This window comes from Desmodus rotundus, chromosome 4, assembly GCF_022682495.2.
Source record: "Desmodus rotundus isolate HL8 chromosome 4, HLdesRot8A.1, whole genome shotgun sequence".
Classification (NCBI taxonomy): domain Eukaryota; kingdom Metazoa; phylum Chordata; class Mammalia; order Chiroptera; family Phyllostomidae; genus Desmodus; species Desmodus rotundus.
The window spans coordinates 2792764-2820708 of record NC_071390.1 but is presented as its reverse complement, the minus strand read 5'-3'; the positions used below and the strand labels follow the sequence as shown (position 1 = coordinate 2820708).

Sequence of the window (27945 nt, the reverse complement as noted above, 5' to 3'; positions counted from 1 at the left end):
AATACTAACCATCGGACTGCCATATAGGATTGGCTTGTGGGGTGAGGAACAGGGAATGGGGAGGGGGGGGGGGCGAGTGCAGAAGAGCTTAATTTAGTAGCAGTGATCTTTCTCTGGCTGTTCCATACCTGGCAGGTGAGCACAATGTAAAAAAGAAGACACCTGGTCTAAGCTGCTAAAAGCATTCCACATGTGCATTTTTGGTGCATATTTGCTTTTGAAAAGACATACAAAGGCCTTACTTGACATTTCCCCTGAGAATGGATTGCACTGTTTTCTCCCGTGCTCTTTGCCCTGAGCATCGTGCAAGCCGGGCTAGGCTGGGTTCTACCGAGGGGCTCCCAGGCAATCTGGCTTCTGCCTCTCCCCTGAGCCCCACCCAAGGGCCCGAGCAGACACCCTGGTGGAAAGACTAAAGCACAACTTTGGGCCGTAGCCCCGGGCCGAGCACTCCCCGCTGGCTGAGTTCGATCCTTCCCTCTTCTGGGTGCGGTGTGTCTGCACCTGGGTCTGAGAGGAAAATGCAGGGAGCTTTGCAAGACACGCCCATTGACCCCAATTGTTTTCACTGTTAAAATCCCAAACCCAGCAGAGAGACAGTCATTCAGCACCACTCTTAGAAAAGAACTGGCCGGTTGTGATGAAGGCCACTAGTCATGTATTTGAGGGGTCATGGTCAAAGTCGAGGGCACGAATTTGGGTCCAAATATACCAGCCTTCATCAGAATCCCCCACGCCCTGTCCTGGTCTCCCTGGCCTCCCTTGGGTGGAGATGAAGACCTTCTCAGGGTGCCCTCGGGAAAGTGCCCCTCTGGTGCATTCTCTGGCCCCCTTGAGCCATCCCCTGTGTCCACTGCAAGTGTCCTGGCGCTCCATTTGGCCCTTCCAGTCCCAGAGTTAAAAGCAGAGGCCACCATCCCTTGGACACGGGCTTCCTCCCCCGGTGGGGGCGGCCCTTGCCTTTCAGGGAGGCCCTATAACTGCAGCCTCATGGCCCCTGGCAAGGCTCACCCTCGGTGTGGGTGAGCGCGCCAGACCTCGGCCCGCCTGTGCAGCCCAGACTCGAGCTCTTGTCCCTTCAGGTCAAAGTCCACTGTACATAAGACAGCGCCGCGCTGACCTCAGTCCCCCTTCGCGTCTGCCTACGTTGCATGCAGTTGTTTCCCAAAGCCAAATAGCGACGGGAAGACTGTCGCTCGGACCTCTGTGCTTTATCGGTCACCGTGTGACTCCCTTTTCTCTCTCCGCGTGCTAACGAAGAACGCGTACCAGTGTTTGAAGAGGTATTTTAAAGTGTTTTTAAAAACTTTTAAAAATGAGCCCGGCATCCATTTCAGCCTTTGGAGACATCCCCACTTTATTTATTTTTTTTAATGTCTGATTACCGATACTTTTGTTTACCTAAGTCGTGTTTATTTATGTGCAACCTCTCTCTGTGTGTTCTCAGTTTCAACTGTTGTGATTTCTTTGACTACATTTATAATTTGATCTTGCTCTGATTATAATGCCAGTGATTGTTGCTGAGTTCTTTGTATATGCAAATGGCAAGGTCTACCATTCAGATGCAAGGATAAATCTTTTCTTTCACTTCCAGCCTGAGTCTCTTTCTTGGAGGAAATCTCATTTCATTCCTGGGCCTTACGTCCTTTTAGACAAGACGTTTATTAGGAGGTAAACAGTGATTTATAGAGACAATTGATTTTAGGACTTCTCTAGCTTGGCTCAGAGTCCCCCCTGCGTGGGTGGGCATGGTGCCCGGGGCTCGGCCTCAGGCCTGAGTGTGCGGGCAGGAAGCACAGAGCCCTAACCTGCCTCTCGGGCAGCAGTCTGAGCTCGGAGCAGCAGTGTCTCAGATTTGCAAGGTCGACGACACCGTGCTTCAAGTGCACAGCCAGGTACAATCAGAAGGTCCTTGCACATTGCTTTCCCCCCCCAAAAAAACCTAACAGCCCATCAGCCTATGGCTCTAGCTCCCCTAGCTCACTCCACCGTGTCCACCTGCACTTCCCTCCCGACCCCACGCCAGCTTCCTTTCAGATATCCCAGACCCACTGATGGATCAAAACACGCTTTTATTATTTTCTGTACTCATTTAATAAATTTTATGAGCTTTGTTATGTTTGCTAAAATGATTGAAAAGCATCCCGGCACCCCGTTTGGCCCTTTTATTCCCTTCTCCAAAAAAAAAAGTGCCCACAATGAAATGCCATTTGCTCCTGTGGGCCCCTGAGTTACAGGGTTTTCCTCGTGTCTGTCTGTCCCTTAGATAAGTGGGCCCTTCTGCTCTAGGTGTGGCGGGCTCAGTCCAGCTGGAGAAGCGGAGGCCAACACACCCAGAGGTGGTGGACAGGGGAGGAGGGACCTCAAGGGCGTCAGTCACCAACTGTCAGGGACCAGCTGACTCAACCGGCCTGAGCAAGCGGCAGCCTCGGGAGGGTCTGCGTTGCGCACACACGTGTGTGTGTGTAAGCCGGTATGTACATGCATACGTGTGTGTTGGGGGTGGGTCTTGCCCAGGGCAGCCAGGAGTGGGCTGGCACCTGGACGGAGACTGTGCCAGACAGATCGTAGGAAATTTGAACGTAAAAAAGCAAAAGGAGTTCCATATCCTGAGAACGCCCAGAGGGTGTCACTCACTGGGACGGAGGCTTAGGGATGTCAGCCAGCCCCGCGGGGACAGGTGTCCATTTCTGCCGCCCATTCTCACCCAAGTGGCCCAAGTGAAGGATGTGCCCGTCCTGTGGGGTTCTTTTCCAACGCTCTGTGGCCCTTGAACAGGTTCTACTCCAGACCCAGAAACCTGACTACGCTCCAGAAATTCCACGCTGACAGAGGTGAAAAGGTACGCTCGCGTCCCAGGGGGATTTTCCGTTAGCACTGAACCCAAAGGCTCATTAGTGAGCACTTCCCCTTCCGCAGGCCTTCAGCGGGTGGAAACTTTTCTGTGTGCAGGCTTCGTGATTTCACCTGTGTGTCTGCACAACTCAGTCTCAGGAAGCCCATTGTTACTTTCCTTGAACTTGGCCCACCTGAATGACACTTGTGACTCACCTTCAAATCAAGTGCCTTTCTGATGAGGCCACTCTGCTTCTCCGCCCAGCTCGACTGACATCCCCCTGCCCCGGCCTCCCCTCAACCTGTCACTCCCCTAGGGCCTTAGACACACGGTCCAGAGCTGCACTGAGGCAGCACAGGTACCAAAAGCAACGATGATGAAGAAAGGCACACCCAAATTCATTCACAAATGTTTATTTTCATGTGAGCCTTACTCCATGCACCAGACACAGGGGACAAGAAGGCACAGACGGCGGGGGGGGGGGGGGTGGGGGGGGGTGGGGGGGGGAAGGACAGCCACCTTCTGGTCTTCGTGCTCACCTCAGCCTGGCAAGGCAGGTGAACGGGGAGGGGTCCAGACAGGTGACTGGACGGAAGGTGTGCAATTTTCTGACTGAAGGGACACAGAGGGACAGGACACAGTGGAACAGAAAAAGAGAGACACCCCACAGTTAGATGTGCGTCTAATGTGGGCTTAAAGTTCGGCTGGGCAGTGCGGGCGGTCGGGGGAGAGCTTGGGCCTCTGGGGCGGGGCCTCGTGCCCAGCGCTGAGAAAGGCCCTGGGTTAGGGCGGCTGTGTCGCTCACTGTGCAGGGCGGGTGTGGGGCACCCTCCAGGCCGAGAAGTGGGGTCAGAAAAGCACAGGTGGGACAGGGCCAGGGAGGCTCACAGAAAGTGAATGACACCGAAGCAGAGAAGCCAAGAGGGGTGTTAGCTGCAGCCTGGAGCCCAGGGGCGCCCCGGCCGGTGGGTGGGGTCCTTCTCAGAGGCCCGCAGTCTGAGTTTAGGCAAATACTCAGCAAGTGCAGAAGGCAAGCCGCTGTGAGCCTCAACTGTAGAGACCCCTGCACCCTGAAGGGGGGTCACAAGCCATCCTCCAGGTCACTTGCATTCCCTTAAATGGAAGTCCCCGAGGACGGGACTGTCCTGTGCAGAGACACAACGGCCCCAGCGAGGGCCACACGCCTCCGCCACTGCCAGCTCGTTATCTCGAATCCTATTCATTGCTCCATTCCCAGTGCTTCCGGGGGCCTGCTGCCCAGTGTGGGGACCCAAGGGTGGGGCCCACCTTCAGGGCTCTGATGGGGACACAGACTAACAGAGCATTTACAATGCAAGTGCTGGGGCCCAGGTGGGGGTGGGCTGCAGGCGTCTGCTCCAGGGCTGCGTGGGGCCAAGTCGAAGGCCACAGCGTGGCCCAAACCCCGCCCCCACCCGTCTTCTTCAGTTTTCATCATTTCAGCAGACCCGCCGTCTCCTCCATAACCTCCATGGGGGGCCTAAATAGACTTTGCAGAGCCAGAAATTTTTTAAAGCTTTCTTCCCTTAAACACCTGAAAATATTATTTACACAATTCACTTTTAAATTCACAGCAAACATCATACAAGGACTTATCACAAAAATAAATGTACTGCTTTTTCTCCCTCTTATACTTCTCAGCTAAATGTCTTCACTGCCCCCGACGACTCCTGGTTCTCATTTTCTTGATGCACCCGTCGTCATTCTCCTGCTTGGGAAGAAAAATATAACTCAAGTCATTTAAAACGACGATTTTTGTAGCCAACTCTGATCTGCCCAAACCCTCCCTAGGGGTGAGGCTGCCTGAGAACATTACTTTTGGTTCTTAAACTGTTTGGTTTTATAAACTTAAATATCTGGTCCTTTAAATAAAAAATTTGTGATCCATTTTTAAGTTAATACATAATGTAAAAAATGTCCACACAAATACACAGAGCGTTACTAATTAGAAAACACCGCTCAGCAGAAGTAGAATCACATGTGCGCCAGGATGACATCTTCCGGGCCCTGTAAACAGGACCCCCCCCCCCAGCCCGCTTGTGGGCAGGGGGCAGTCACTCAGCTCAGCACTGTGGGGGTGTGACCCCAGCCACCTGCCGTGTGAACGCTTAGGAGACGGAGGTTCACCCTAAAATCTAATAAGCAACAAAAGATGACGCCTTTTCAGAGCGGCGCCCCAAAGCCTGGGTGTCCATGCAGTGATTACGGGTAAGCGGCCAGGTGTCCGAGCCCCCACCCCACAGCCCCCAACCCCACAGCCCGTCAGAAAGAGCGCATCGTGGGGTGGGGCGGGCACTTCCCACCCAGGACTTTGTCAAGTGATCTTTAAGGCGGGGGTGGGAGGTGGGGGGAGTCAGAAAAACAAAAAGCAAGAATTTAAAAAATCTAAGGGGGGGTTCGAGTGACCGGAAACACCTGAACACTGACTGGAGGTGTCCCCTCACCACAGTGCGGCCCAAATGCCCGGCACCTGAGCAAGTTCTCGGGCCAGATGGAGCCGCGTGGGGGCGAATGTCAGAGACGGCGGGGAATGGCAAACACTCGCCCCATCTTCGCTGGCCGTTGGCGGCTGTCCTGGTCCCTCCTGACTCTAGCGGGGCAGGGACTTCAAAGCCACCCTGGATGTGGGTGGACCTCGTCAGGGCCTCAGTGGCTGGCAGCATGCCACACGGCTATGTCACACAGTCCGTTCACCACGGGGGTCACGGTGTCTCTGCCCGCGCCCTGGGAAGCAGGCGTGTCCCACACACAGACAGCGACACTCTGTGACTTTCTCTCTTAAACTGACTGAGCTGAGTGCTCCCAAGAGGTGTGCTGACCGAACTTCACTGGGCTTTGTGGACTTACTCAAATGACAGGTAGCCCACGGGCTGCTGAATTTGACCTAACATCAGTGGCACTTACTTTAACTTAGATGGCATCTGACTCAGGAGGGTGACACGACACAGCACTTCCGACTGACCTGGGACTCCTAAGAGCAGAGGTGCTTCAGGGACACACCTACTTGGCTGCACCATAGCTTTCCGAAGGAACCCCTGGCAGCCCCCGACGGGCCCACCTGGCAGCCTCAATTACCTCAGCTGAACGGAAGGCTGCAGGCCTCTGCTGGTGACGTTAGCACCGGGCGGTACCGGAACAAGCAGCCAGAAGCGCCGGCTGCATACCGTCCCTGTGGTTCCTGACCGACGACTTCACAACGTGAGTTTGCTGTTGAAGTGGGGACCCCCAAACAGGTGTCACCTGACGTAGCTACAGAGACGGGTGTGTGCTTGCTAGGGCTCCCTGCTTCCGCACTGCCTGACTGGGAGCCCGTCTCTGTGCGCAGGGCGTCTCGTTTGCTTCTGCAACACGAGGTAAAGCACCTGGGAACACTCCCTGCTTATTAAAAAGCGAACAGTAAACCACTTGCCTTGTTTGCATCTTCCACAAGTCTCTTGGCACTCCGAGTCACTCTCTGTTTGGACTTGGTCTCCAAAGTGGCCCCTGGAGGGGGGGCTGTCACCTTTCTGGATCGCAAGCATATGAAGCCTGAATGCGGTGGTCCTTCTTTCTCCTCCCGAGCCTTCCCGCGGGTCTCCGCGCTGCTCGCCCTTGCTTTCTCCTCGGCATCACGGGGCACGGGCACCTTACCCCGACTTCCAGGTCTCGGGGACATTCTCCTCTCGTGCACTTTGTCCCCAGGAGCAGAATTCTGGGCTCCACCTTCCGGGTTTTGAATCTCTACCTCTTGGGAGGATTTCACAGGCTTCTTTTCGTTCCGCTTTCTTTGAACCTTTCCTGCTGATGTAAGAAGCTCAGGCCTTTGCTCTGCTCCATTGGTTTTATCTGGGAGACTGGAGCACAGGGTCACTCCCTAAAAAACACGAAAGACACCCACAAAGTGCTGTTCATGAGTAACGCAAACCGGAAAACCCAACGTGGAGAGAAAAACAAACGTGAAGTCCAAGGAGAACTCACTCGAGCATGTTACTGGGGTTAATTCTCCGAGACCCCCGTGACCCGAGATATTCGCTGTGTGCCTAGGGGAAATCACCACCTCTGCTGAGCAGCCACGAACGAGGACTTTGGTGTGCACCTCAGTCCCAGAGTCGTGCATGTTAGATCTGGTCCTGAGAAGCTCTGGGGGCGCCGCAGACAAGCGCCCCCAGCTCAGGCAGTGCACGAACCCCTGCTGCTGTGACAAGTGCTAACGCAGGGAAGGAGGTTCTGTTTCTGGGGGTCTGCCAGCCTCTCGTCGCATGGTTGGAACCCACGGCTCTGTGGAACCAACTCGACAGCTCTCAGGACACCGCCGCCCCTGAGAGCAGGCTAAGTGGCTGCGGTGTCCATACTGAGGCTGGCCTGTCACCACCCACTTGGTTCCTGAGAAAGGTTTGTGAAAATCTGCAGTGACAATTTTGGCCAGTTATTTTCCCAAATTAGCCCGGTGTCTCCATGAACCCCCCCGGGATTCTTCACTGGGGTCTGCGGTGACTCAGCATGGACAGCAGACCCCTTCAGGAAGGGGCACCCACAAACCAGTGTGGGTTCCATACAACCCAACCAAATAGCAAACGGAAATGGGGGACATCTGTCCAAAAAGACAGACAATGACTATATAACAGCCACCGTCACCTTGTGTACCTTGTGTGCGGAGGTCGTGTCTTCTTGGTCCTTATATTTTGTCTTCCCATTGGCGCTGGGCAGGTTGTCCACAGGTTCGATGTCTTCTCTCAAAACTCTCCGCCTCTTCTTCGGCACGGAGGGTTCCGGGGGTGCGCTCTGCTCTCTGGGAGCTGTCCGCTGTCTCTTCTGCGGCGGCTTCTCTGCAGTGTCCTGGGCACAAGCCCTGGAGCGCAGCCTCCTCAGGCCTGTGCAGCTTCCATCTTCACACTTCCTCTTGGGGGACAGGGCGATGCTGCTATCACTTTGTGATTTTACAGGGTCCCTGCTGTCTGCTAGCTCCTCTGTGGGCTTTACGTTCAGGGCCCTAAGGGCTCTTCTGGACGTCGTTACAGGTTTGCTTTGGTCTGGTGTTTGTGTGGACATTCTCGTAACGCCCGCAGCAGCGTCTGTGCCTGGTTCCTTGTCCAGAGCTGGGCTTTGGAGGAGCTGTTTGCTGTCGGCCGGGCTGTGCGGGGGCTGGGCCTTTCCCTTCCTCGATCTTAGCAGGCGTCCGCTGCCTACAGCATTTCCCACAGGGCCTGGTTCCCGCCTTGGAGATCCCTTGCACACTTTGATGTCTTTAGCACCGTCTACAGGTTCTCTGTGTGACCGCGTGGTTTTCCCTGTTGTCCGTGTGGGCCTCCTGAGGGCTGCAGGCTCTTCTTTCATCGCCACCGCCCCTGGAGGTGCCTTGAGCTGCCTCCTCGTCCTTGCTGGCATGGTGACCGCTTCTGCCTGTGGAGATCTGGAGGGCATTTCGGTGGTGTTGGCAACAGCCACTGGGTCCTCTGTGTGATTTGGTATTTGCAAGAGCTCTTTCAGGCTGGCAGGGTCTGCTAGAAACTGGGCCTTTTCCTTACATGTTCTTGGCCTCCTCTTGCTTGCAGTTACATTTTCTGCAGGGTCCAGTTTCTGTTCTGGAGATTCCTTAAACAATTTCATATCCTTGTCCCCACCCTCTTGTTCTCTGTGTGACCACGTGGTTTTCCCTGTTGTCCGTGTGGGCCTCCTAAAGGCTGTGGGCTCTTCTTGTATCGCCACCGTCCCTGGAGGTGCCTTGAGCTGCCTCCTCGTCCTTGCTGGCATGGTGACCGCTTCTGCCTGTGGAGATCTGGAGGGCATTTCGGTGGTGTTGGCAATAGCCACTGGGTCCTCTGTGTGATTTGGTATTTGCAAGAGCTCTTTCAGGCTGGCAGGGTCTGCTAGAAACTGGGCCTTTTCCTTACATGTTCTTGGCCTCCTCTTGCTTGCAGTTACATTTTCTGCAGGGTCCAGTTTCTGTTCTGGAGATTCCTTAAACAATTTCGTATCCTTATCCCCACCCTCTTGTTCTCTGTGCAACCGTGTGGTTTTCCTTGATGCCCATGTGGGACTCCAGAGGACTGAGGGTTCATCTTTGATGGCTACTTTCCCTGGAGGTGCCTTGAGCCGCCTGTTTCTGCCAGTTGGCATGACAGCTGGTTTTCCTTGTGCAGATTTGCAGGGCATTTTGGTGGCTTTGTCTTCAATGGTTGATTCTACTGTGTGTTTTGGTGTTTGGAAGAGCTCTTTGAAGCCAGCCAAGTCTTCTATGGGTTGATTCACCCTCGTGGGTGTTCTTGACCTCCTTCTGCTTCCAGTTGCATGCTCTGCTAAGTCCCGTTTTTGTCCTGGAGTTCCCTCCAATGCTCTGATATCTTCATCATCACCTTCTGGTTCTCCAGGAGAATGTGTGGTTTCCCCCGGTGTTGGTGTAGACTTCCTGAGGGCCGAGAGCCCTTCCTCCACGTCCACTTTCCCCAGAGGTGTCCTGAGATGTCTCTTTGTGCTGGTTGGTGTGCAGACTGGTTCTGGTTTTGGAGATTTGCTGGGTATCTTGGTAGTTTTGTCATTAGTCACTGTTTCCATGACATGATTGGGTGTTTGGAAGAGCTCTTTGAAGCCAACCAGGTCTTCTATGGGTTCCACCTTCCTCTTGGGTGTTCTTGACCTCCCCCTCCTTCCAGTTACATGCTCTGCTGAGTCCTGTTGCTGTTCTGGAGATTTCTTTGATGGTTTCATGCTTTCGTCACCACCTACTGGCTCTTTGTGTGCGTGCTTGGTGTGCCCTGGGGTTTGCGTGGGTTTCCTGAGTACAGAGAGAGCTTCCACTCTCACACTCTGGGAAGGGGTCTCGATCCATCCATTCATCTTGGTTGGTGAGCTGACTGGTTCTGGTTTTGGAGATTTGCTGGGTATTTTTGTGGTTATGTCCTCAGTCATTGGTTCATCTGTGTGATTGGGTGTTTGGAAGAGCTCTTTGAAGCCGGTCAAGTCTTCTACAGGTTCAACCTTCCTCTTGGGTGTTCTTGACCTCCTTCTGCTTCTAGCTACATGCTCTGCTGAGTCCCGTTTTTGTCCTGGAGTTCCCTCCAGTGCTCTGATACATTCATCATCACCTTCTGGTTCTCCAGGAGAATGTGTGGTTTCCCCTGGTGTTGGTATAGACTTCCTGAGGGTCAAGAGTTCTTCCTCCATGTCCACTTTCCCCAGAGGTGTCCCGTGACGTCTCTTTGTGCTGGTCGGTGTGTAGACTGGCTCTGGTTTTGGAGATTTACTGGGTATCTTGGTAGTTTTGTCATTAGTCACTGTTTCCATGACGTGATTGGGTGTTTGGAAGAGCTCTTTGAAGCCAGCCAGGTCTTCTATGAGTTCAACCTTCCTCTTGGGTGTTCTTGACCTCTTCCTCCTTCCAGTTGCATGCTCTGCTGAGTCCCGTTTCTGTTCTGCAGTTCCCTCCAATGCTTTGATATCTTCAACATCATCTCCTTCTGGTTCTCCAGGAGAATGTACGGTTTCCCCTGGGGTTGGCATAGACTTCCTGAGGGCTGAGAGCTCTTCCTCCATGTGTACTTTCCCCAGAGATGTCCTGGGATGTCTCTTTGTGCTGGTTGGTGTGCAGACTGGTTCTGGTTTTGGAGATTTGCTGGGGTTTTTTGTGGTTATGTCCTCAGTCATTGGTTCATCTGTGTGATTGGGTGTTTGGATGAGCTCTTTGAAGCCAGCCAGGTCTTCTATGAGTTCAACCTTCCTCTTGGGTGTTCTTGACCTCCCCCTCCTTCCAGTTACATGCTCTGCTGAGTCCTGTTGCTGTTCTGGAGATTTCTTTGATGGTTTCATGCTTTCGTCACCACCTACTGGCTCTTTGTGTGTGTGCTTGGTGTGCCCTGGGGTTTGCGTGGGCTTCCTGAGTACAGAGAGAGCTTCCGCACTCACACTCTGGGAAGGGGTCTCGATCCATCCATTCATCTTGGTTGGTGAGCTGACTGGTTCTGGTTTTGGAGATTTGCTGGGTATTTTTGTGGTTATGTCCTCAGTCATTGGTTCATCTGTGTGATTGGGTGTTTGGAAGAGCTCTTTGAAGCCGGTCAAGTCTTCTACAGGTTCAGCCTTCCTCTTGGGTGTTCTTGACCTCCTTCTGCTTCTAGCTACATGCTCTGCTGAGTCCTGTTTTTGTCCTGGAGTTCCCTCCAATGCTTTGATATCTTCATCATCATCTCCTTCTGGTTCTCCAGGAGAATGTGTGGTTTCCCCTGGTGTTGGTGTAGACTTCCTGAGGGCCGAGAGCTCTTCCTCCACGTCCACTATCCCCAGAGGTGTCCTGAGATGTCTCTTTGTGCTGGTTGGTGTGCAAACTGGTTCTGGTTTTGGAGATTTGCTGGGTATCTTGGTAGTTTTGTCATTAGTCACTGTTTCCACGATGTGATTTGGTGTTTGGAAGAGCTCTTTGAAGCCAGCCAGGTCTTCTATCAGTTCAACCTTCCTCTTGGGTGTTCTTGACCTCCTTCTGCTTCCAGCTGCATATTCTGCTGAGTCCTGTTTCTGTTCTGGAGTTCCCTCCAATGCTTTGATATCTTCATCATCATCTCCTTCTGGTTCTCCAGTAGAATATGGAGTTTCCCCTGGTGTTGGCATAGACTTCCTGAGGGCCGAGAGCTCTTCCTCCACGTGTACTTTCCCCAGAGGTGTCCTGAGACGTCTCTTTGTGCTGGTCGGTGTGTGGACTGGCTCTGGTTTTGGAGATTTGCTGGGTATCTTGGTAGTTTTGTCATTAGTCACTGTTTCCATGACGTGATTGGGTGTTTGGAAGAGCTCTTTGAAGCCAACCAGGTCTTCTATGAGTTCAACCTTCCTCTTGGGTGTTCTTGACCTCCCCCTCCTTCGAGTTACATGCTCTGCTGAGGCCTGTTGCTGTTCTGGAGATTTCTTTGATGGTTTCATGCTTTCGTCACCACCTACTGGCTCTTTGTGTGTGTGCTTGGTGTGCCCTGGGGTTTGCGTGGGCTTCCTGAGTACAGAGAGAGCTTCCGCTCTCACACTCTGGGAAGGGGTCTCGATCCGTCCATTCATCTTGGTTGGCGTGCGGACTGGTTCTGGTTTTGGAGACCTGCAGCCCATCACAGTGGCTTTGTTCTCCACATGCACTGGTGCCTCGGCATGACCTGGGGTTTGGAGAAAACAGTGGATGCCCACCAGGTCTTCCTTGGATTCCGTCTCTTGCAATCTCTTTGTGGCGATTACATCTGCTCTTGGTGCACATTTCAGCCCTGAAGATCTTGTTGATCGCCTTATAACTATCTTCTTTGCTGAATTTTCTTTCGATTCAATGTTTCTCTTACATGTCGCAAAGGCTGTTTCACTTTCCTTCATCTCTCCCTCTACTAGTTGTGCCTGTACTGGCGATTTTCTCAGACATCTTCCCAAGATGCTCTCCACAGTTTCAACCTCTGTGTCTTCCTTTTCACACTCTGCACCTGGCACCTGGGTATCTCTGAGCCCCGCAGACCTCCGGGATCTGTTCACACTGGATGCTGCCTTCGAAGGCTCTGTCTCCGGTGGTGGAGTGTCCATATTTTTATTTACTGTCATGTACTGTCTTCTCAGGGTCGGGCTTGCAGACGTTTCACCTGACAGCTCTCCTCGTGCATTCTGAGCACTGGGGAATACATTCTCTCCTATAGGAAGTAAAAGCATACACAATAAGAATATTCCCTTCACTGTGTTGTGCCAATTTGTTATTTTATCCTCACAAAATATTGTGTAACGGGCAACACTTCACCCTCCTCATCGCCTGACTAACAAGGTGAGTGTGCAGATGTGCCACCCACCTGTCCGACCTGTGGACCGTGCACACTGAAGAACAATGTCATTTGGTGTCAGAGAGTGGGATCGTGTACAGGTGGCCAGAACCCACAGGACTTAGACAGTGAACAAAGTCCCTAAAGAAGGGTCCCCTGAAAGCTACCCTGCCGTGTCTCAGTGACCTGCACACGGACATTTTTTTCTTCAAACACGAGAAATAGCTGTTCCTTCTTCGGAACCACCGACGCAATCACGTGGCTCATACATAGACTATGCAGTGTCCCCGTCACACCAGAAATGCCTACTTTTTAGCTGTAGGAAGCATCTTCAGTGTAGCCGGGCGTTCACTCTACAACAAACTTGGTACCAAATGGGAGGGCAGGACAGACTCAGCTGTCCCACCTCACACTCGCCCCGGAGCACACGCCCACCCCGAAGAATAGCGGGGGGGCACAGTGTCCGCACTGTTACCTTTCCCTTTGGTAATCTGCAATCATTTTGAGTTTGACTGATTTACTTAGTATGATGAGAGATCATTACACTTTTTGGCTTATCGCCTCTTCATAATAAATAAAGAGGCAAAAGTATACACAGCTAGCCCTGGCCAGGTAGCTCAGGTGGTTAGAGCATCATCCCCATACGCCAAAGTTGCTGGTTCGATCCTGGGTCAGAGCACATACAAGAAGCAACCAGTGAATCCATCAATAAGTGGAACAACGAATCGATGTTTTTCTCTCTCTTTCCCTTCCCCTCTCTCTCTAAAATCAATTTTTAAAAAAGTGTGCATGGATAGTTTGATTATTAAAGGAATATTCCTTTTTACTCAGGTCACCAGATACCAGTGCTAGTTCAACTGCTGACAGGGCTTCCCCTGCAAACAACAGTGCAGAGAAGCTGGACGTGGTATTTTATCAGAGTATCTGTTGTAGAGAAAGAAGACAACGCCTGCCGTTAAAAACAACGGCAACAGCACCGCCCACAGCTCCAGTGACGACACCAAACACCAGCAAACAAAGCAAACCGACCAGACTTCGCCGGGGTCCGGAGCAGAGGTTGTTCTGACGTAGGTACTTGAACCTGTCTGCCGAGCAAACCCTCTGAATTCGAAAAAGTGGTCGGACATGAGCTCATCTTCTTTGGCTTCTCTTTTGCTGGGGTCTTGAACATTTCGGCCAGCCCTGTGACATGAAAATGGTGGAAAAGCAATAAGCAATACGGCTCCTCTATGCATTTACAGCCCCATCCGTCCCCACGTACAGCTGAGATTCCCTCCCTAGGCCTGCCGGGGCAGGGGGTCTCAGAGGGGAGGGTGATGTATTAATAAGAACCCTATTTAGTGATAGGAAGGCAAAGAACGGGGTGTTAGAACTTGGGTGTCCTCTTCTTCGCCTTTTCTCTTGGAAATAAGCACAGGAGGCTGTTTCAACCTCCCAGCATCCTGCCTGGTGGTGCGCTCTGGCCGGAGGACGCAGGCAGCCCCCGTCCCGGCCCTCCGGGCAGGCGTCCAGAGACCTGGTGGCTTTTGCTGCCTTCAAAAAGTCCAAAATTACACAGCTCCGAACTTTATGTACAAATGAAATGTCCCCAAATTTTAAAAATGACATAGGACTGCCCATTTTTAATATTGCCAGGTCATAATATCAGCGTTTTCTCATTTTAATTCCAAATAATAGTATTAATATAATCTCAGGGGGGAAAAAAGACAACATACAGCCCTTTAAATGGAAGATTTAACTTTCTGAAAAACTCATTATCCCACATTCTCCTTACTTTCCTCATTCTGCCATGGATGGGACAAAACGCTGCCCAGCCCCCGCCCGCAAACTGATCTGGAGCAGCTGTTCGGAAGGCCCCAGACCAGCCAACGGCCAGCCCACGCAGGGATCTGCCGGCCCCTCTCCAGGTCTCACTTACGACACCCAGGACTTCGGCTGCCGCGCATGCTGGTGCTTTATCATGGAAGTCACACCGTGGGCTGCGTGCTGGGGACTCTCTAGGAAAGCTTCTTGAAGGAAGGCCGAGCAAACCCACTGTCCTGAGTGCTGAGTATGTAAAGTCATTTACTTTTTCTTAAGAGTGTGTGTGAAGTGTGTTGTCACTGCTTCATAAGACACATCAGGACATGCATGTGCACCCGGTTCACAGGGCCACCCAGGCACACGCACCTGCGCGTGGGGGGTGGAGGCTCAGCAGTGTTTGCTCGCGGAGCTTGGTACTGACACTCGGTTTCCACCGTTCTACATGTTGGGTGTTTTTTTCTAAAGGCCAAATGCATTGACGCAGGGTGACTCTAATCAGAGGGTACTCTAGGTAGCTTTGCAGAGAAAATGCCTCTTCTGTGTTAACATTTGCCCTGAAATAAATACAAGATTCTGCCAAGCAGACTCAAGTCTGATCTCCCTCCACAATTGTCCAAAGTGGGAACCACTGGCCTAGCTCGGGGGCCTGAAACCCTAACCCTGGTCTTGCCACAGCTCGAGTCCACTTCAGCCGTCCGCGTTCTTCTAACGAGCACGGCAACATTGGCTCATTGATTTCATTTAAGCATTAACGTTATTAATGCCGAGAGGGAACCTCTTCACAGACCGCTGATTCATGAAAAAGTTAAGCAACATGGAAGAAAAGGAAATTAACTCTGGGGCAATTATAACAAGTCTGCCTTCTTCCCACAGAGTAGCTTCCGGTTTCCTACACCAGTGCTGCTCTCCAAGGTAAAGGTGTGCACCTACCTGCTTCATGCAGGACGCGTGACCCCCCAGTGTGCCGGGGGCCTGTCCCTGCTGCCCGACGAAGCTTCCCTTCCTGGGCCATGATGACCCCAGGAGGTGACTGGATAGTCTGGCCTCCAGTCCCCCTCACAGCAGATAAACACCCTCCCACATCCCCATGGATCTAAGCACTTGGCTCACAGGAGCCAAGGCTGTGTTTTCACCTGAAAGGTCTTCGTCGAAGTCGATTCTCTTGTTGAACACCAAGTTGTTCAGCATTCTGTAGGGCCGAGCGGGCACGGTCACCTTCTCCACATGCGCTTTCCCTATGACAATGGTGCAGGGAGAGTTGGCGTGGCCGGTACTGAACTCACTGCACGCACGGCCCGCAGGCGTCTGGAAAAAAGGCAGGAGAGCACAGAATGTCAAAGCTCAGATCCACACTTAAGGCCACTTTCAGGAACATTATACGCATCCGAGCGATTCGCGGCGGAACACGCACCTTCGGGGTATTAATCCTTCTCTGCCTCTTGCTCGGCTGTCTTGGAGGACCGTGTTTCACGACTTTAGTTTGTGTCTGTTTGGCACTGAGCTTTACTATGTCTGCCCACGACTTTGCCACTGTCAAAAGGAAAAGACGTTGAAACTTCCCAAAACAGGTGTCGGTGAGGAAATCCAGCTGAACACACCCCCGTGAATACCACACTGACCCATCAAATTGGCTTCCGAGGCGCCGCTCCTTCTTCGGGAGTGAATCATCTGTAGGGTCCCGTGTTGGCTGCGGCCCGAGGAAGCCCTCTTAGAGGACCCGCCGCTGCTCCTCCTCCCGCCCCTCTTAGGAACACCTGTCTGATGTGGGGATTGGCTGCCACTCGAGGCTGGTGGCTTGGATGACCTCCGGCGACCGTCATTTGCCACTGAAGATGATTTTGTAGGATGGCAAGCTGGGGAGCTCAGGAACGCGTTTTGTGCGGTCACTTCCAAACGGGTTTCTAAAGAATCTTCTTTTCCTGGCGCTTGAGGCTGTTCCGGACAAGACTGAAGTGTTTCTAAGAAAGCCTACCACTAATATCACAACCTCTTAAGTGACTGCGAAAGCCCCAGCCAATGAAGGATTTCAGCTGTTTCGAAGTATGAGAAACCTACAACAGACCCAAAACTTAAACTCATGTCTAGGGTGTCCAGGGGTCATGGTGGGGGATTCTGGACCACTCCCAAATGCTCAAAAAATTTTAATTAAGCCGGATTTGAACACATGCGAAGGATTTTAGCTGTTTAAACTTTGAAGCACCAAACCATTTCAACCACTGTCCATCAAGTGTAAGGCAGGGGTGGGCGTCTGTGCCCATCATTTATGGAAAGAAAGAAAAAATGCAGCAAACAAGCCTTAACTAAGCTATTCCAGGCAGAAAGGTGGAGGAAACCACACGCAGAGAAGCAAGGGCTCTGGCTTGAACCCAAGGAAACTCATCGGTGGGTGTGTGACCACATTCAAGGTGTGCAGGAAAGAGGGGCTGCTCCCTTCTGGGTGTCATTATGTAAGGGAAGGAGGCCAGACAGACCTCACATGCCTTTAGGTATGACAAGCAATGGAAGCCAACCCCGCCTCTGCCACAGGTGAGCTGTGGGGCCACACCTGTCTCCAGATCTAGCAGCGGGATAGCACAGCCTAGGGGAGCTGATAAAAAATCCTCAGGCGTTGATGGCGAAGGTGGTAGGTGTGTTGCCACCCAAGCTTTCCCTTCCACCTCATAATTCTACAGGGAAAACCACCACCTTATTGTCATGTGTCATGACGTCTCCAGATTTTTGTCAACTGGTGGTTGTTGCTGTGACCCCAGAGTGGCCCTCTGGCCCTGGAAGGTGGGCAGGGGCCCTGGGCAGGAGGAGTCCCGAGGACTCACTTGGGTTCGGCCCCCTTCCAGCGGTGGTTCGAAACCCAGGCGTTCCTTTTCCGCCCCCCAGGGGAATGAGCTCACTTAGACTTTTTGCTGCTTCTGTGTGCCAGGAAGGGAACGGTCTGACTGTACTTGCACTCACGTGAGCAGCTTGGCAGAACACACCCAGGGTGTGGGCCTCCAGGTGGGCAGAGCTGCGGCGCTGGCACGTACCTGGACGATTTTCTTGAGGACAGCTGGGGCGTGGGCCACAAGAGACCTCCTCTTCTTGGGGGTTTCTCCTCTCTTGAGAGGTGTATTAGGAGGTAAGTTTTCATCAAATAACTCAGGTCTCAGGTGGCCCCCGAAGGAGACCCGCCTCGCCTTCAAGGGCACCCCCTCCATGTTATCTGAGGCAGAGAACACAAATGGGAGAGGGGATGGAGAAAGGAACCACGGAGCCCGTAGGACGGGTTTCTGATTGCTATTAGAGACAAACCGACGGTACGGGTCACTGGCCCCGGACGTCAACCCCGCACCCTCCTTCTCCAGTGATGCTGAGGAAGTGAGAGCTGCTTCCAGAGCTCATGAAAGACCAGGGTCAAACCCCCCCACACCCATCCCAGCTCAACAGTGCGGAGAGGCGCTTTAAAATGCTGGCAAGTCCCAGGCAGACACGGATCCTGAAGGGCTCAGCTGGACACAGAGGCTCCACTGCGGGGCCGGGCGCTTTAGTGGTGACCCAAGCAAACTTTCCCCAAAGACACACACTTGGGCCTTGCCTACACCTGCCCGGGAGCAGAACAATCTGGAAGCTCTGCAGGGGGTTCTTGTAGGCTGTGCACGCGACGCCACCCCCACGACACATCGGTACAAACTGCCGGCCCATGCCAACCCCTGTGCGAGTGGCCCGTCCTGACACTCAGGGATGCCGGGAGGGACCGTGCAGGTCGCACGACAGAGAGCTGCACAGCGCCCGTGACACGTCCCGGCAGAGCAAAGCCCAGACGACAGTCAGCAGGCTGCACCCGCTGCCTAAGACCCCGCACAGGGCAGGTGCCCGGGAGCCACCACGCCTGCCACTCCTTGCAGGGCATTAGGCTGCCGGCCTGCACATCCGCAGAACGGAGATGACACTGCCCGTCCCGTGAGTGCTCGAGTGTGACTGCCTGTGAAACGCACAAAAAAGCACCCAACAGGCACGCCCGTGGGGACAGCGCCGTGTCCTAAGGAACCGCTTGTAGGACACCCTGAGACCGTGTAAGCACCTGAGGGCCACCCTATAATGAAAGATCTCCAAGGGGCTTCCCTGACTTAGAAGTCCAACTCACAGGACGCCGGTGCTCGGCCGCGCACAACTAAGCCTCGAGGGCAAAGCGGTCACGCTTGCCCTCCTCTCTATGTTGCTGGGGCCGGAACAGGACAAGCGAATAAGTGTCTGCAGGGCCCTCGCTATACCTGTCCTCCTCTGACCACCTGCCCCTGCCGCCACTCCCCGCAGGGACCACCGGGTCTCAGGACAAAGCTCCCGACATGGGCAATGAACGCCGCTGTCTCGTACCCTCAGTCCTGGCCTCCCTGCCACAGAGCGCATCGTTATTGTAAGAAGGGAGGTCTTGTTAAGTCATTCCTGGATGGAGGTACGTGGCACCTTCTGGGGAAAATGAACCTAAAGTTAAGTAAACTTACATATGGACTCGTCCAAGTTGCTGACGTCAATGGAACTGAGGCCAGAGGAGCCAGCTGCGGTGGCCAGCGGCTGGGGCGGCCCAAGCGAACCGCCTGGAACCTTCCTCTCTGCGTGGACGAGCAGGGGGGTGAGCACTGCTGGCTTTGGAATTTCTGTTTCTGTAGCAAGAATGTCGACCTTCGGAGGGAGGCTGCTCCGCCTCTTTCTGGAGAAGACTTTCTCTGGTGTGTTTCCGAAGCTGTCGGCACCTTCACCCTCGGGGGGTGTTCCGTGTTCCGGGAAGAGCTTCTCTGGAGTACCTGCTGTGCTGTCTGCCCCGAAGCCTGCGCTCCGCTCCAGCTTCACAGGCTCGCTCCCTCGGATACCGCTCTGGCCTCCGCTCCGGCGTTTCCGTGAGTTTTGGTGTGAGCCTTGGATAGGGGTGTTGCCTTTCGTCGTCTCCATGGGGGGGATGCTGGGACTCTCAGTGGCCTCGAGAGTGGGACCAGGCCCCTTACCTGTTCTCTCTTCCTCTTGCTGTCCTGGAGCAGGGACAGCCTCTGTTTGGGAGCTCTGCAGGGACCTCCGCCGGGACTTGGGGGAGCCCTGTAGTGGTGTCTCGCCCCATGAACCAGCAGCACTTTCAGAGTCGGCTGCGCAATGACCCCGGGACCCCGATTTCCTATGACTCTGTAGAACATTCTCTTTTTCTGGTTTCACATCTAACTCTTCCTTCATAGACTCATAAAGCTTCCTAAAGGGAGACTCATTCTGTTCACCCTTCTCAAGACACCGTGTAGAGGGAAAAGCCTCTGGCCCTCCATTCCTGCTCACTAAGGTCCCGCGGGAACCCTCCCCAAGGCCCCCGGCCAGGGGACCCGCTGCGTTGCTGCGGTTCTCTCTGAGGGGTTCTGAGCGATGCCCATCACGGGGGCTCCTGGTAGCAGGGCCTCTGGATCTGCGTGAGATGGCGTGAGCCACCCCAACATCCTCCGTGTGTGCGGGGGGCCCTCCTGAAACACCTTCAGTGAGCTGTGAGCAGGCAGCACCGTGACCTTCAACTTCACCATCTTGACAGTGAGTTATGAAATAAGAAACAAGTTCAAGGCTTTCTCAGTGATTAGTATGGGCAGTATTGAAAACTTAAAACCATTTCAAATTGTCTCATAACCTAGCTTTTCACTTAGCTTGCAAGTTACTGAATGCCCCAAATGTGTAATAACTGTATTCCGATACTAGTATTATGATCCAAATAAGCCAATCACATTAGTCTCCGGTAAGCAATCCGAGACATCAAATGCTACTCCTCTACTCAGAATTAAGGGGACAGCGGAGCAAGACTGTTTATTCTCGTGCGCACTCCCCAGTGAGCGTGGGGTGCCACACGTCACTCGGGCAGAACCTTAACTCAGGGGTCTGCGCATGTCTGTCTGCTTCCGTGAGCCCGGGCCCAGAACCCTTGTGATCTGGTTGTTCCCCCCCTGCCCCCCATCACAATGTCCCCCAGAGAGCTGACCTCCCAAGATCTGAAATAAAACGAAACACTACTAACCTGGGTTGGAAGAGAAGCTAGACCTGGAGACCCGACGTGGAGCAGCCTGTGAATTGGCAAAGAACAAACAGTGATTTAGTGCCTTTTCCGGAACCGACGGTCCAGTTTGTTAAAATGTTCTACCTACTGGCAGTCTTCTGTGCCCAGCTGCCCTTACATAACTCTCGGAGACTGAGACACGAGCCCCAGACATGTGGGGCCGGCGCTCTGAATGCAAACGCAGTGGTGGAATAAGAACCAGACTTGAAGCTGAAGATCATTTAAACCGAACCTCAGCAAGTTGTTGTAACTTCCTCAAATGTTTTTCTCTTCATCCCCGAAGGGCGTGACAGTGAAACCTCCCCTATACACTGTGCCTGAGCACCTACCGAAGGTCCGGGCCACTGACCTCAGACTCGGTCTCATCAGGAACCACTGGGGGACCTGTGGGGGACACGTGGTAAGATTCTGCCACGTGACCCCAGGCAGTAACTCCCTTCCAGGGTCCTGGGTCACCTGCCACCCAAACTGGGAGTGAGCCATGGGACTCACAGCCCCGATGTGGTCGCTGCAGAGGGACAGAGGTGGTGGAGGACGGTGACGGGCAGCCCGTGGGCCCCAGAGCACACTGCTCCGGAACTGCTCTCTGCGCTGGGCGGTCCCGGCCAAAGGTTTGCCGGTCAGGTCCCGAGCAGCTCCGGAGCCCTCGGGCGGAAGACTAACTCGGAACTCTCGTTTTGAATAAAAAAGGAAGTACGGTTTTCAATTATTGTAATCTAAGTTCAGCTTGTCTTGGTTACACTTTCCCAGTCTAACTGCTAAGTCATCCTCCCTTGTGAAGAACTACTCATCGATGCGCATACAAATGATCTCCTATCCTCATGCCAGAGAATCGGAGCCCAAGGTGTGATGAGACCCCATCACCTGTCCATGCCTTTGTCCTGGAAGTTCAGCTGACGTGCTTCCACTCTGATGACTGTCGTCTTCATACCTGAGGTGCACAGAACACAAATACCTGTTCAGATCCTGCTCTGGGACCGACAGCAAAGCCTGCGTATCTGAGCGAGAGCCAAGGGGCAAGGAACAGACCTTATGTTGTGTTACCTTATTCCTGCCCTGGCTGGTGTGGCTCAGTGGACTGAGTGCCAGCCTGGGAACCAAAGAGTTGCTGGTTCGATTCCCAGTCAGGGCACACGCCTGGGTTGCAGGCCAGGTCCCCAGTTGGGGGCGTGTGAGAAGCAACTGCTTGATGTATCTCTCACACATCAATGTTTCTCTCTCTCTCTCTTTCCCTCTCCCTCACCCCCTCTAAAAATAAATAAATAGAATGTCTTAAGAAAGACTAAGACAAGGTGCCTTTCGGAACACCTGTGTCCGGGCTTGGGGGCCCAGATTAATTTCTTAACACTACCAGCTTCGCACTCCCCAAGCACCTCCTCTGTGCAAACCTACTACAGTGAGAACAGAAGCGGGGGCCGCTAATTTACGTTCATGGAAATCAACTGATGGGTTGGCAGCCAACCAGGAAGCCTGGGAGCATCGGAGGCCTGAGCCCCTGTGCCATCACGTCCTGCAGAGACGGCAGAGCTGTGCTCTAACTTAAGATCACTATGAGCTCTCCGGCTCCTGCTTACTCCGTCGGCGGCGTGTGAACGAAGACAGGCAGTTTATGAAGATGAGGCATTTAGCAAGTCGCACAGTTGTTCTCACAGACCCCAGGTATCGATGCATAGATCAACCCTTTAAAATGCAGGCGGAACCTGGGCATACGGCAAAATGGCCCAGTGTGAATTTATTTTTATTTTTAAGATTTTATTTATTTTTAGAGAGAGGGGAAGGAGGGAGAAAGGGAGGGAGAGAAACATCATTGTGTGGTTGCCTCTCACACGCCCTGCACCCAGGCATGTGCCCTGACTGGGAATTGAACCGCCAACCCTTTGCTTTGCAATCTGGAGCTCAATCCACTGAGCCACACCAGCCAGGGCCGATTTGAATTTAGAAGCCACCTGAAGCAGCTAGGCGTCTGGGATTGAACTCAAGGGGCAGAGTTCTAGATTAAGTCCCTATTCTTAAGATCCATTTCTTTTCATTGATGGAGGTGTTCAATCATCTCAATTAACCTGAATTTGAACAGCGTCTCATTTTGAAGAAATAGTTCTTGCCTCCTTCCATGTCAAATACTTCTTCTCTATAGCTTTCTATTCAATGAAAATACCCTTTAAAAATGAAGCAAACTCATGAAAAGCACAGTGAAAGAAATGACCTAGATGTTCAGAGGGTACAGTAGAGATTACTTCTTGGAGGCCCAAATGAAGGCAGAGTTCTGCTCAGCAAAACAGATGAAGAAATGATCCAACTGTATCTCTACAAGAGACACAAGTTAGATTCAAAGACACAAATAGGATGACAGTAAAAGCGCAGAAAAGATACACCTGCCAACAGCAACAAGAGAGGGCCGGAGAGGCTGCCCTAGCATCAGACAGGAGAGAGTTACTGTTCTCAGAGACCCAGTGCGTTTGATACGATGAAAGTTCCCTCTGGCAAGAAGATAAACCAATTATAAACAAAAAGTGCACCTGACAGCTGGTTCCAAGGGATACCCTAAACCTTAAGGATTAAAACCTTATAAAAAGTTGAAAGGATGTGATAGAAAAAATTGCATGTGAAATCCTCATCAAAAGCACAGAACCTGTCAAATGGGTAAATGGTGGAGTTCCACCCACCAGATCATCCTGAACTTAGACACACAGTCGGGTCTCCAGTATAGGAAGAAAACTAACAGAGCTAAAACAAAACAAAGCAAAACCAAAAAACCCTCAGTGTAGGATTTTAATGTCCCTGGCGGAGTAAGAATGAGGGCGGAATGACTGTGATTCTAGAGTGGGAAATTTGAACCTAACGGGCCCGGATAGAACGCTGCACCCAAGAGCTGTAGAAGGCACCTTGTTTTCAAACACGCAGATCAGTAAAAACCGTATCTGACCACGAGGCAAACTCAGAAGCTGGAGGTCACTCAGCTGTCCATACAGAGAGAAACAACTGTGTGCGGCGGTGCATCCAACTGACCAATTACACAGGGAGAAGCTGTCTGTGGGAGCAGAAGTCAGTTCCAAGCACACACTGTTACTACAAACTCACGGGGTCTAACAGGCAAAACCGCAGGGGTCGGGGTGCAGGCTCAGGCAGTAACACCCCAAAGCCTCTCATGCGATCAGAAAGCCACGTTAGCGCTTCACTTGGTGAGAGAAAGAAGCAGTGATTTTAGAAGACACATAACAGAAGCTTCTAGAAATGTTCTAATTATGCTTTCGGTGGTGGATTAGTTTGCTAGGGCTTCCATAACAAAATACCACCCACTGGGTGGCTTAAACAACTTATTTTCTCACAGTTCTGGAGGCTGGAAGTCCAAGGTGAAGGTGTTGGCAGGGTTGGTTCCTCTGGGCCTTGCTTCTCGCCTTGCTATGGTTCCCCTTTGCCACCTGTATACCGGGTTGTCCCTCTGAGGCCCTGCGCCCCTGGTCTCTCTCATCCCTTCACATAAGGACATCAGTCGGACTGGATTGCGGCCTCAGTTTAACCTGCCCCTCTCTTTACAGGCCCTGTCTCCAAACACGGTCATTCTGAGGTCCTGGGGGTTAGGGCTTCTACAGGTGAATGGCGGGGGGGGGGGGGGGGGCACCATTCAGCCCATAACACCTGATGATCACAGGGCTGTTCACCTCATCTCATTTTGTACCTTTCTTTACGAGTATATTTCAGTTTAAAATAATAAACTAAAAAACATGTGCCCTTTCTCAATATAACAAACCAAAACTCCTGTGGGACCGGGCCCCCTCTCGGACACCGCTGCGGGAATGCAAACCCTTGACCGGGATCGCGGAAGCCCTATGAGTCCGTCCGATCTTGGGTTGGGAGCTGGCGTGGGGAATGACAGTCTCAGACCTGCTGACATTCACCCACGTTCAAGAAGAACCACACGTGGTCTGCAAGGCCCGTTTGGGTGAGTCAGGAGGCCTGTTATTCCTACCGACCTGAAGGAGCGGTCAACGACAGTGATCACGTCCCCGTGTTTCAGCTGTACGGGTCCGCCGATGGCCAATCCATTCACCTGCGTCGGATTGGCGGAACTGAAGTTAAACAAGACTGCCTGCAAGTAGAGAAATGGGGGGAAACAGGTAGTACCTAGGTGATAAGTGAAGTGAATTCTTTTTTAACATTAGTCTTCCCAAACCCCACTAACCTTCTGATCATTGATTTCAATTTTGCAATGCTGTTTGGACACAACAGGAAGTTGGATGCGAATGTCACACTCGATAGCCCTTCGTCAGAAAGAACGGAGATTTTTTTAGGTTGTTGCATCAAAAAAATTACATCAATATTTAAAAACAAAACAGCACGGCACCGGACTATAGGTTGGATCTGTAAGTGTCACGGCAGAAAGAAGTCACCAACTGAGTGATGCTGCCAATCTCTGAATTTCACTAATAATTTTTACAAGTACTGTGTAAGCAAGGGCTTCACATTTTTAAAACTCAGAGCACTTAAAAATAACTACATTATAATATAAAGTTGACTTGCCTTTTACTAAAATATTTAGGCTTATAAGACCCAACTAAAGGAATATTTTACATCAGTTTGCAGAATAAGAATTACTATTAATACTAGGCTGTTTTTTCAACAGAAAGATTTATGTAGACTCATTTGTAATGTTATGTATAGTTTAAGGTTTTTAAGGGTCTTTTTTTTCAAAGAATTTATTTTTTAGAGGGGGAGGGAGAGAGGAAGACGGAGAGAAACATCAATGTGTGGTTGCCTCTCTCACGCCCCCTACTGGGGACCTGGCCTGCCACCCTAGACTGGGAATCCAACCAGCGACCCTTTGATTCACAAGCTGGTATTCAACCACTGAGCCACACCAGCCAGGGCTAAGGTTTAATCATCACCAAAAGTGCTGTATTTGATGCCAGCACCTCTCTGTCTCTCTCTCTGTGCCTCAATTTCTTTAAATACAAAAAGATTCACATTAGCACCTATATCACGCTGTTCTTCAAAAGATTAAGTGAGTTATGCATGTCTGTCTTTTGCCTGAAAAAACAGTAAATGCTATTACTTGTGATCTTTTTATTGCTTTGAAACTATACTCCATTAGCCCTGGCTGGTGTAGCTCAGTGGATTGAGCGCAGGCTCTGAACCAAAAGGTCACCGGTTCGATTCCCAGTCAGGGCACATGCCTGGGTTGTGGGCCAGGTCCCCAGTGGGGCCATGTGAGAGGCAACCACACATTGATATTTCTCTCCCTCTCTTTCTCCCTCCCTTCCCCTCTCTCTAAAAATAAATAAAGTAAAAACTATACTCTATTAACTGACAGATTCACAAGTCTATCCCTAAAATTACCAATCTACAAGTAACAAATTAAAAAAAAAAATGTCTAGATTGAACTTGTCTTTTCACAAAACAGCTAAGCCCAGCAGGAAGCGCAGGAAGGGAGACTTCCCAAACCCACCAGTGGGCCTTGGTGAGGTCCCCTGGGTGTTCCCATTACCACCCTGGGGATTTATGAGTTGCAACAACGCTCATCTCTGTTCTCAGTAGGCACCTCCGGAGTCTAAGATCTCTCTTCCCACCCACGCCCTGCAACCAAACACTTATTAATGGGTTTCTAAATTACAAGTCCTGCATAATCACACCTCATCACTGCTGTAGAATAACCACAGATACTGACATTTGGTACCAATGTGTTTGTATACGTTTTTTTTTCTTTAGAAAAGAAGCTATGGAAAGTGAACAGCTACTTTACGTCAAAGGAGAGAATTTGATTTTTAGATAAAAGAACATTCCAGCAAGAGAGACTATCTCATCAGAACTGAGAAATTGTTTGGCAGGAGCCTGCCAACTAGGATCAGTACAGACAAGTGCTGGTAACCTCGGCCACACAACTGTCCACAGGGGACTGTCCTGTGCTTTGCGGGAGGAGCAGCAGCAGCCCTGATCTCTGCCCACTGAGGCCAGGGGCATGAGCCTCCCACGCTGGGAGAGGGAAATGTCTCCCCAGGGCCCTAACGGCCCTCAGCTGACAGCCGCGGCTGTAGACTGATTCCAGTTCCCCAGCTCCAGCGCTGAATACTGATCTTACAGCCGGGCCCCATGCCGCACACCGAGGACGTAATTATCAACCACCCGTCCTGTCCCCGGGGAGCTTGGTAGTGGGACAGACAAGCCAGAGATGTCGCAGGTGGTGTGGATCATGGCAGCACCGGGTGCGAGTTGAAGGGGGTCAAGGTGGCACTGCACTGGGCCCGGGGACCTCTAATGTGTCTGAAAGGGCGCGGGTTAGAAGCTAACACGGAGAGATTACTAACACTGCCTGTCACAGGGGACCACAGTAATTGCCACCACCGACACAGGAAGGCATCAGGGGGAAGTTCTCGAAACACTAGCAAGAGGGGTTCCCTCCCATTTTCAGGTCCCCCCAAAGGCCAGCAAGCCCCACAGGCGCCTCCCTCCTCCCTTTGCTCCGAAGTGCGTCCCCGTTCCCATCCCCGGGTTTCAGAGGCACTAGCCGTCTTCTCAAGACGGATGTGGCACCCTCTGCGCTTTTCTCCACCTAAAGATGTTTATCAAATCGATTTTAGCATCGATGCCTGACAAAAACGCCACTGCACATATAAACACTGTTTTCGAGTCTCTGTTTCGTGATAGACCACGCCGCCACGCCGACGGGACCGAGCAGGGGCGCTCCTCTCGGCACCCCGGTCTCCCCCGCGGCACGGTCCGCGCGTGCGCACGGCTCACCTCCCGAACAGGCAGGAGCTCAGGCTCAGCGGAAAGTGGGGGCCGTCCGCCCCGCTCCTTTTGATGGTCACCAGGCGTCCTGCGGGGCCCATTTTCTGAACCACACTGAGCGTACAGTCCGTATAGGAAAGCCGGGCAGAAGCGAGCTCACGAGCACCTCTTCCACGCGGGAGCGCGCACTGAATAAGACAGCAAACACAGGAGCCGCGGCGGGAGCGGGGCGTGTGACTCTGCAGTCGCTCCTCGGCGGCCGCTGGTACAAGTCGCGCAGGCCGCTGTCCCCCCGCCCGCACCCTATCTGACAGCTGGGGAGCCCCAGCCAGCCCCGCGCTGCCCCGGGGCGCCCTCCCCCACGTCGGCAGCGCCCCCAAGGACCCGCCGCCAGACGCGACCTCAGGAGTTCCCACCGAGACCCCGGAGCCCGAGCCCGGAAGGAGCCGGTCCCCGCAGAGCCAGGAGGGGTCTCCGCGGCCCCCGCCCCCTGGTGCCCCGACTCACCCAGGACCGGTCGCCCGCACAGCCACCCGGGCGTCCACCGCTGCTCTGGGTGCTGCCCAGGTCCGCGCGGTGAGGAGCCCGCAACGTGTCCACTTGCGCCCGCCCCGCGCTCCAAGGTCGGGCACGCAGCCCGCAGGCCCGCGTCCACCTCCGCCGCGGCCGCAGTCCCCACTCCCCCCGCCGTCGCCCTCCCCACTGACCGGGTGGCCCACCCAGCTAGGTGCCCGAGGTGCGCTGCGTTGGCGGCGCAGGCGCAGAAAGCCGCCCGCCTC

The 27945-nt window shown here is 52.8% G+C and overlaps 1 protein-coding gene and 1 long non-coding RNA gene across 4 annotated transcripts; one reads left to right on the top strand and one right to left on the bottom strand.

The window, feature by feature from the left end:
- Positions 1-57: 57 nt before the first annotated feature.
- On the top strand, positions 58-5892 carry LOC128780661 (uncharacterized). The gene is made up of 4 exons (XR_008426642.2): positions 58-1671; positions 2290-2473; positions 2779-2842; positions 5769-5892. It is a non-coding gene; the product is annotated as an uncharacterized lncRNA (long non-coding RNA).
- MKI67 (marker of proliferation Ki-67) lies at positions 3331-27926 on the bottom strand. 3 transcript variants are annotated; one of them, XM_053922462.2, is made up of 15 exons: positions 27674-27926; positions 27176-27354; positions 24624-24702; positions 24415-24530; positions 21308-21374; positions 20405-20450; positions 18873-19922; positions 17418-17593; positions 16017-16329; positions 15809-15927; positions 15531-15702; positions 13624-13776; positions 7478-12471; positions 6264-6707; positions 3331-4565 (listed from the first exon to the last, which is right to left on the bottom strand). In XM_053922462.2, the coding sequence occupies exons 2-15, from the start codon at positions 27265-27267 to the stop codon at positions 4506-4508; spliced, it is 7881 nt and encodes a 2626-aa protein (XP_053778437.1). In that variant the 5' UTR covers positions 27268-27354; positions 27674-27926; the 3' UTR covers positions 3331-4505. The 3 variants fall into 3 exon arrangements, with proteins under 3 accessions (XP_053778437.1, XP_053778438.1, XP_053778439.1); XM_053922463.2 differs by having other exon boundaries at positions 3331-4562; XM_053922464.2 differs by lacking the exon at positions 18873-19922.
- Positions 27927-27945: the final 19 nt, after the last annotated feature.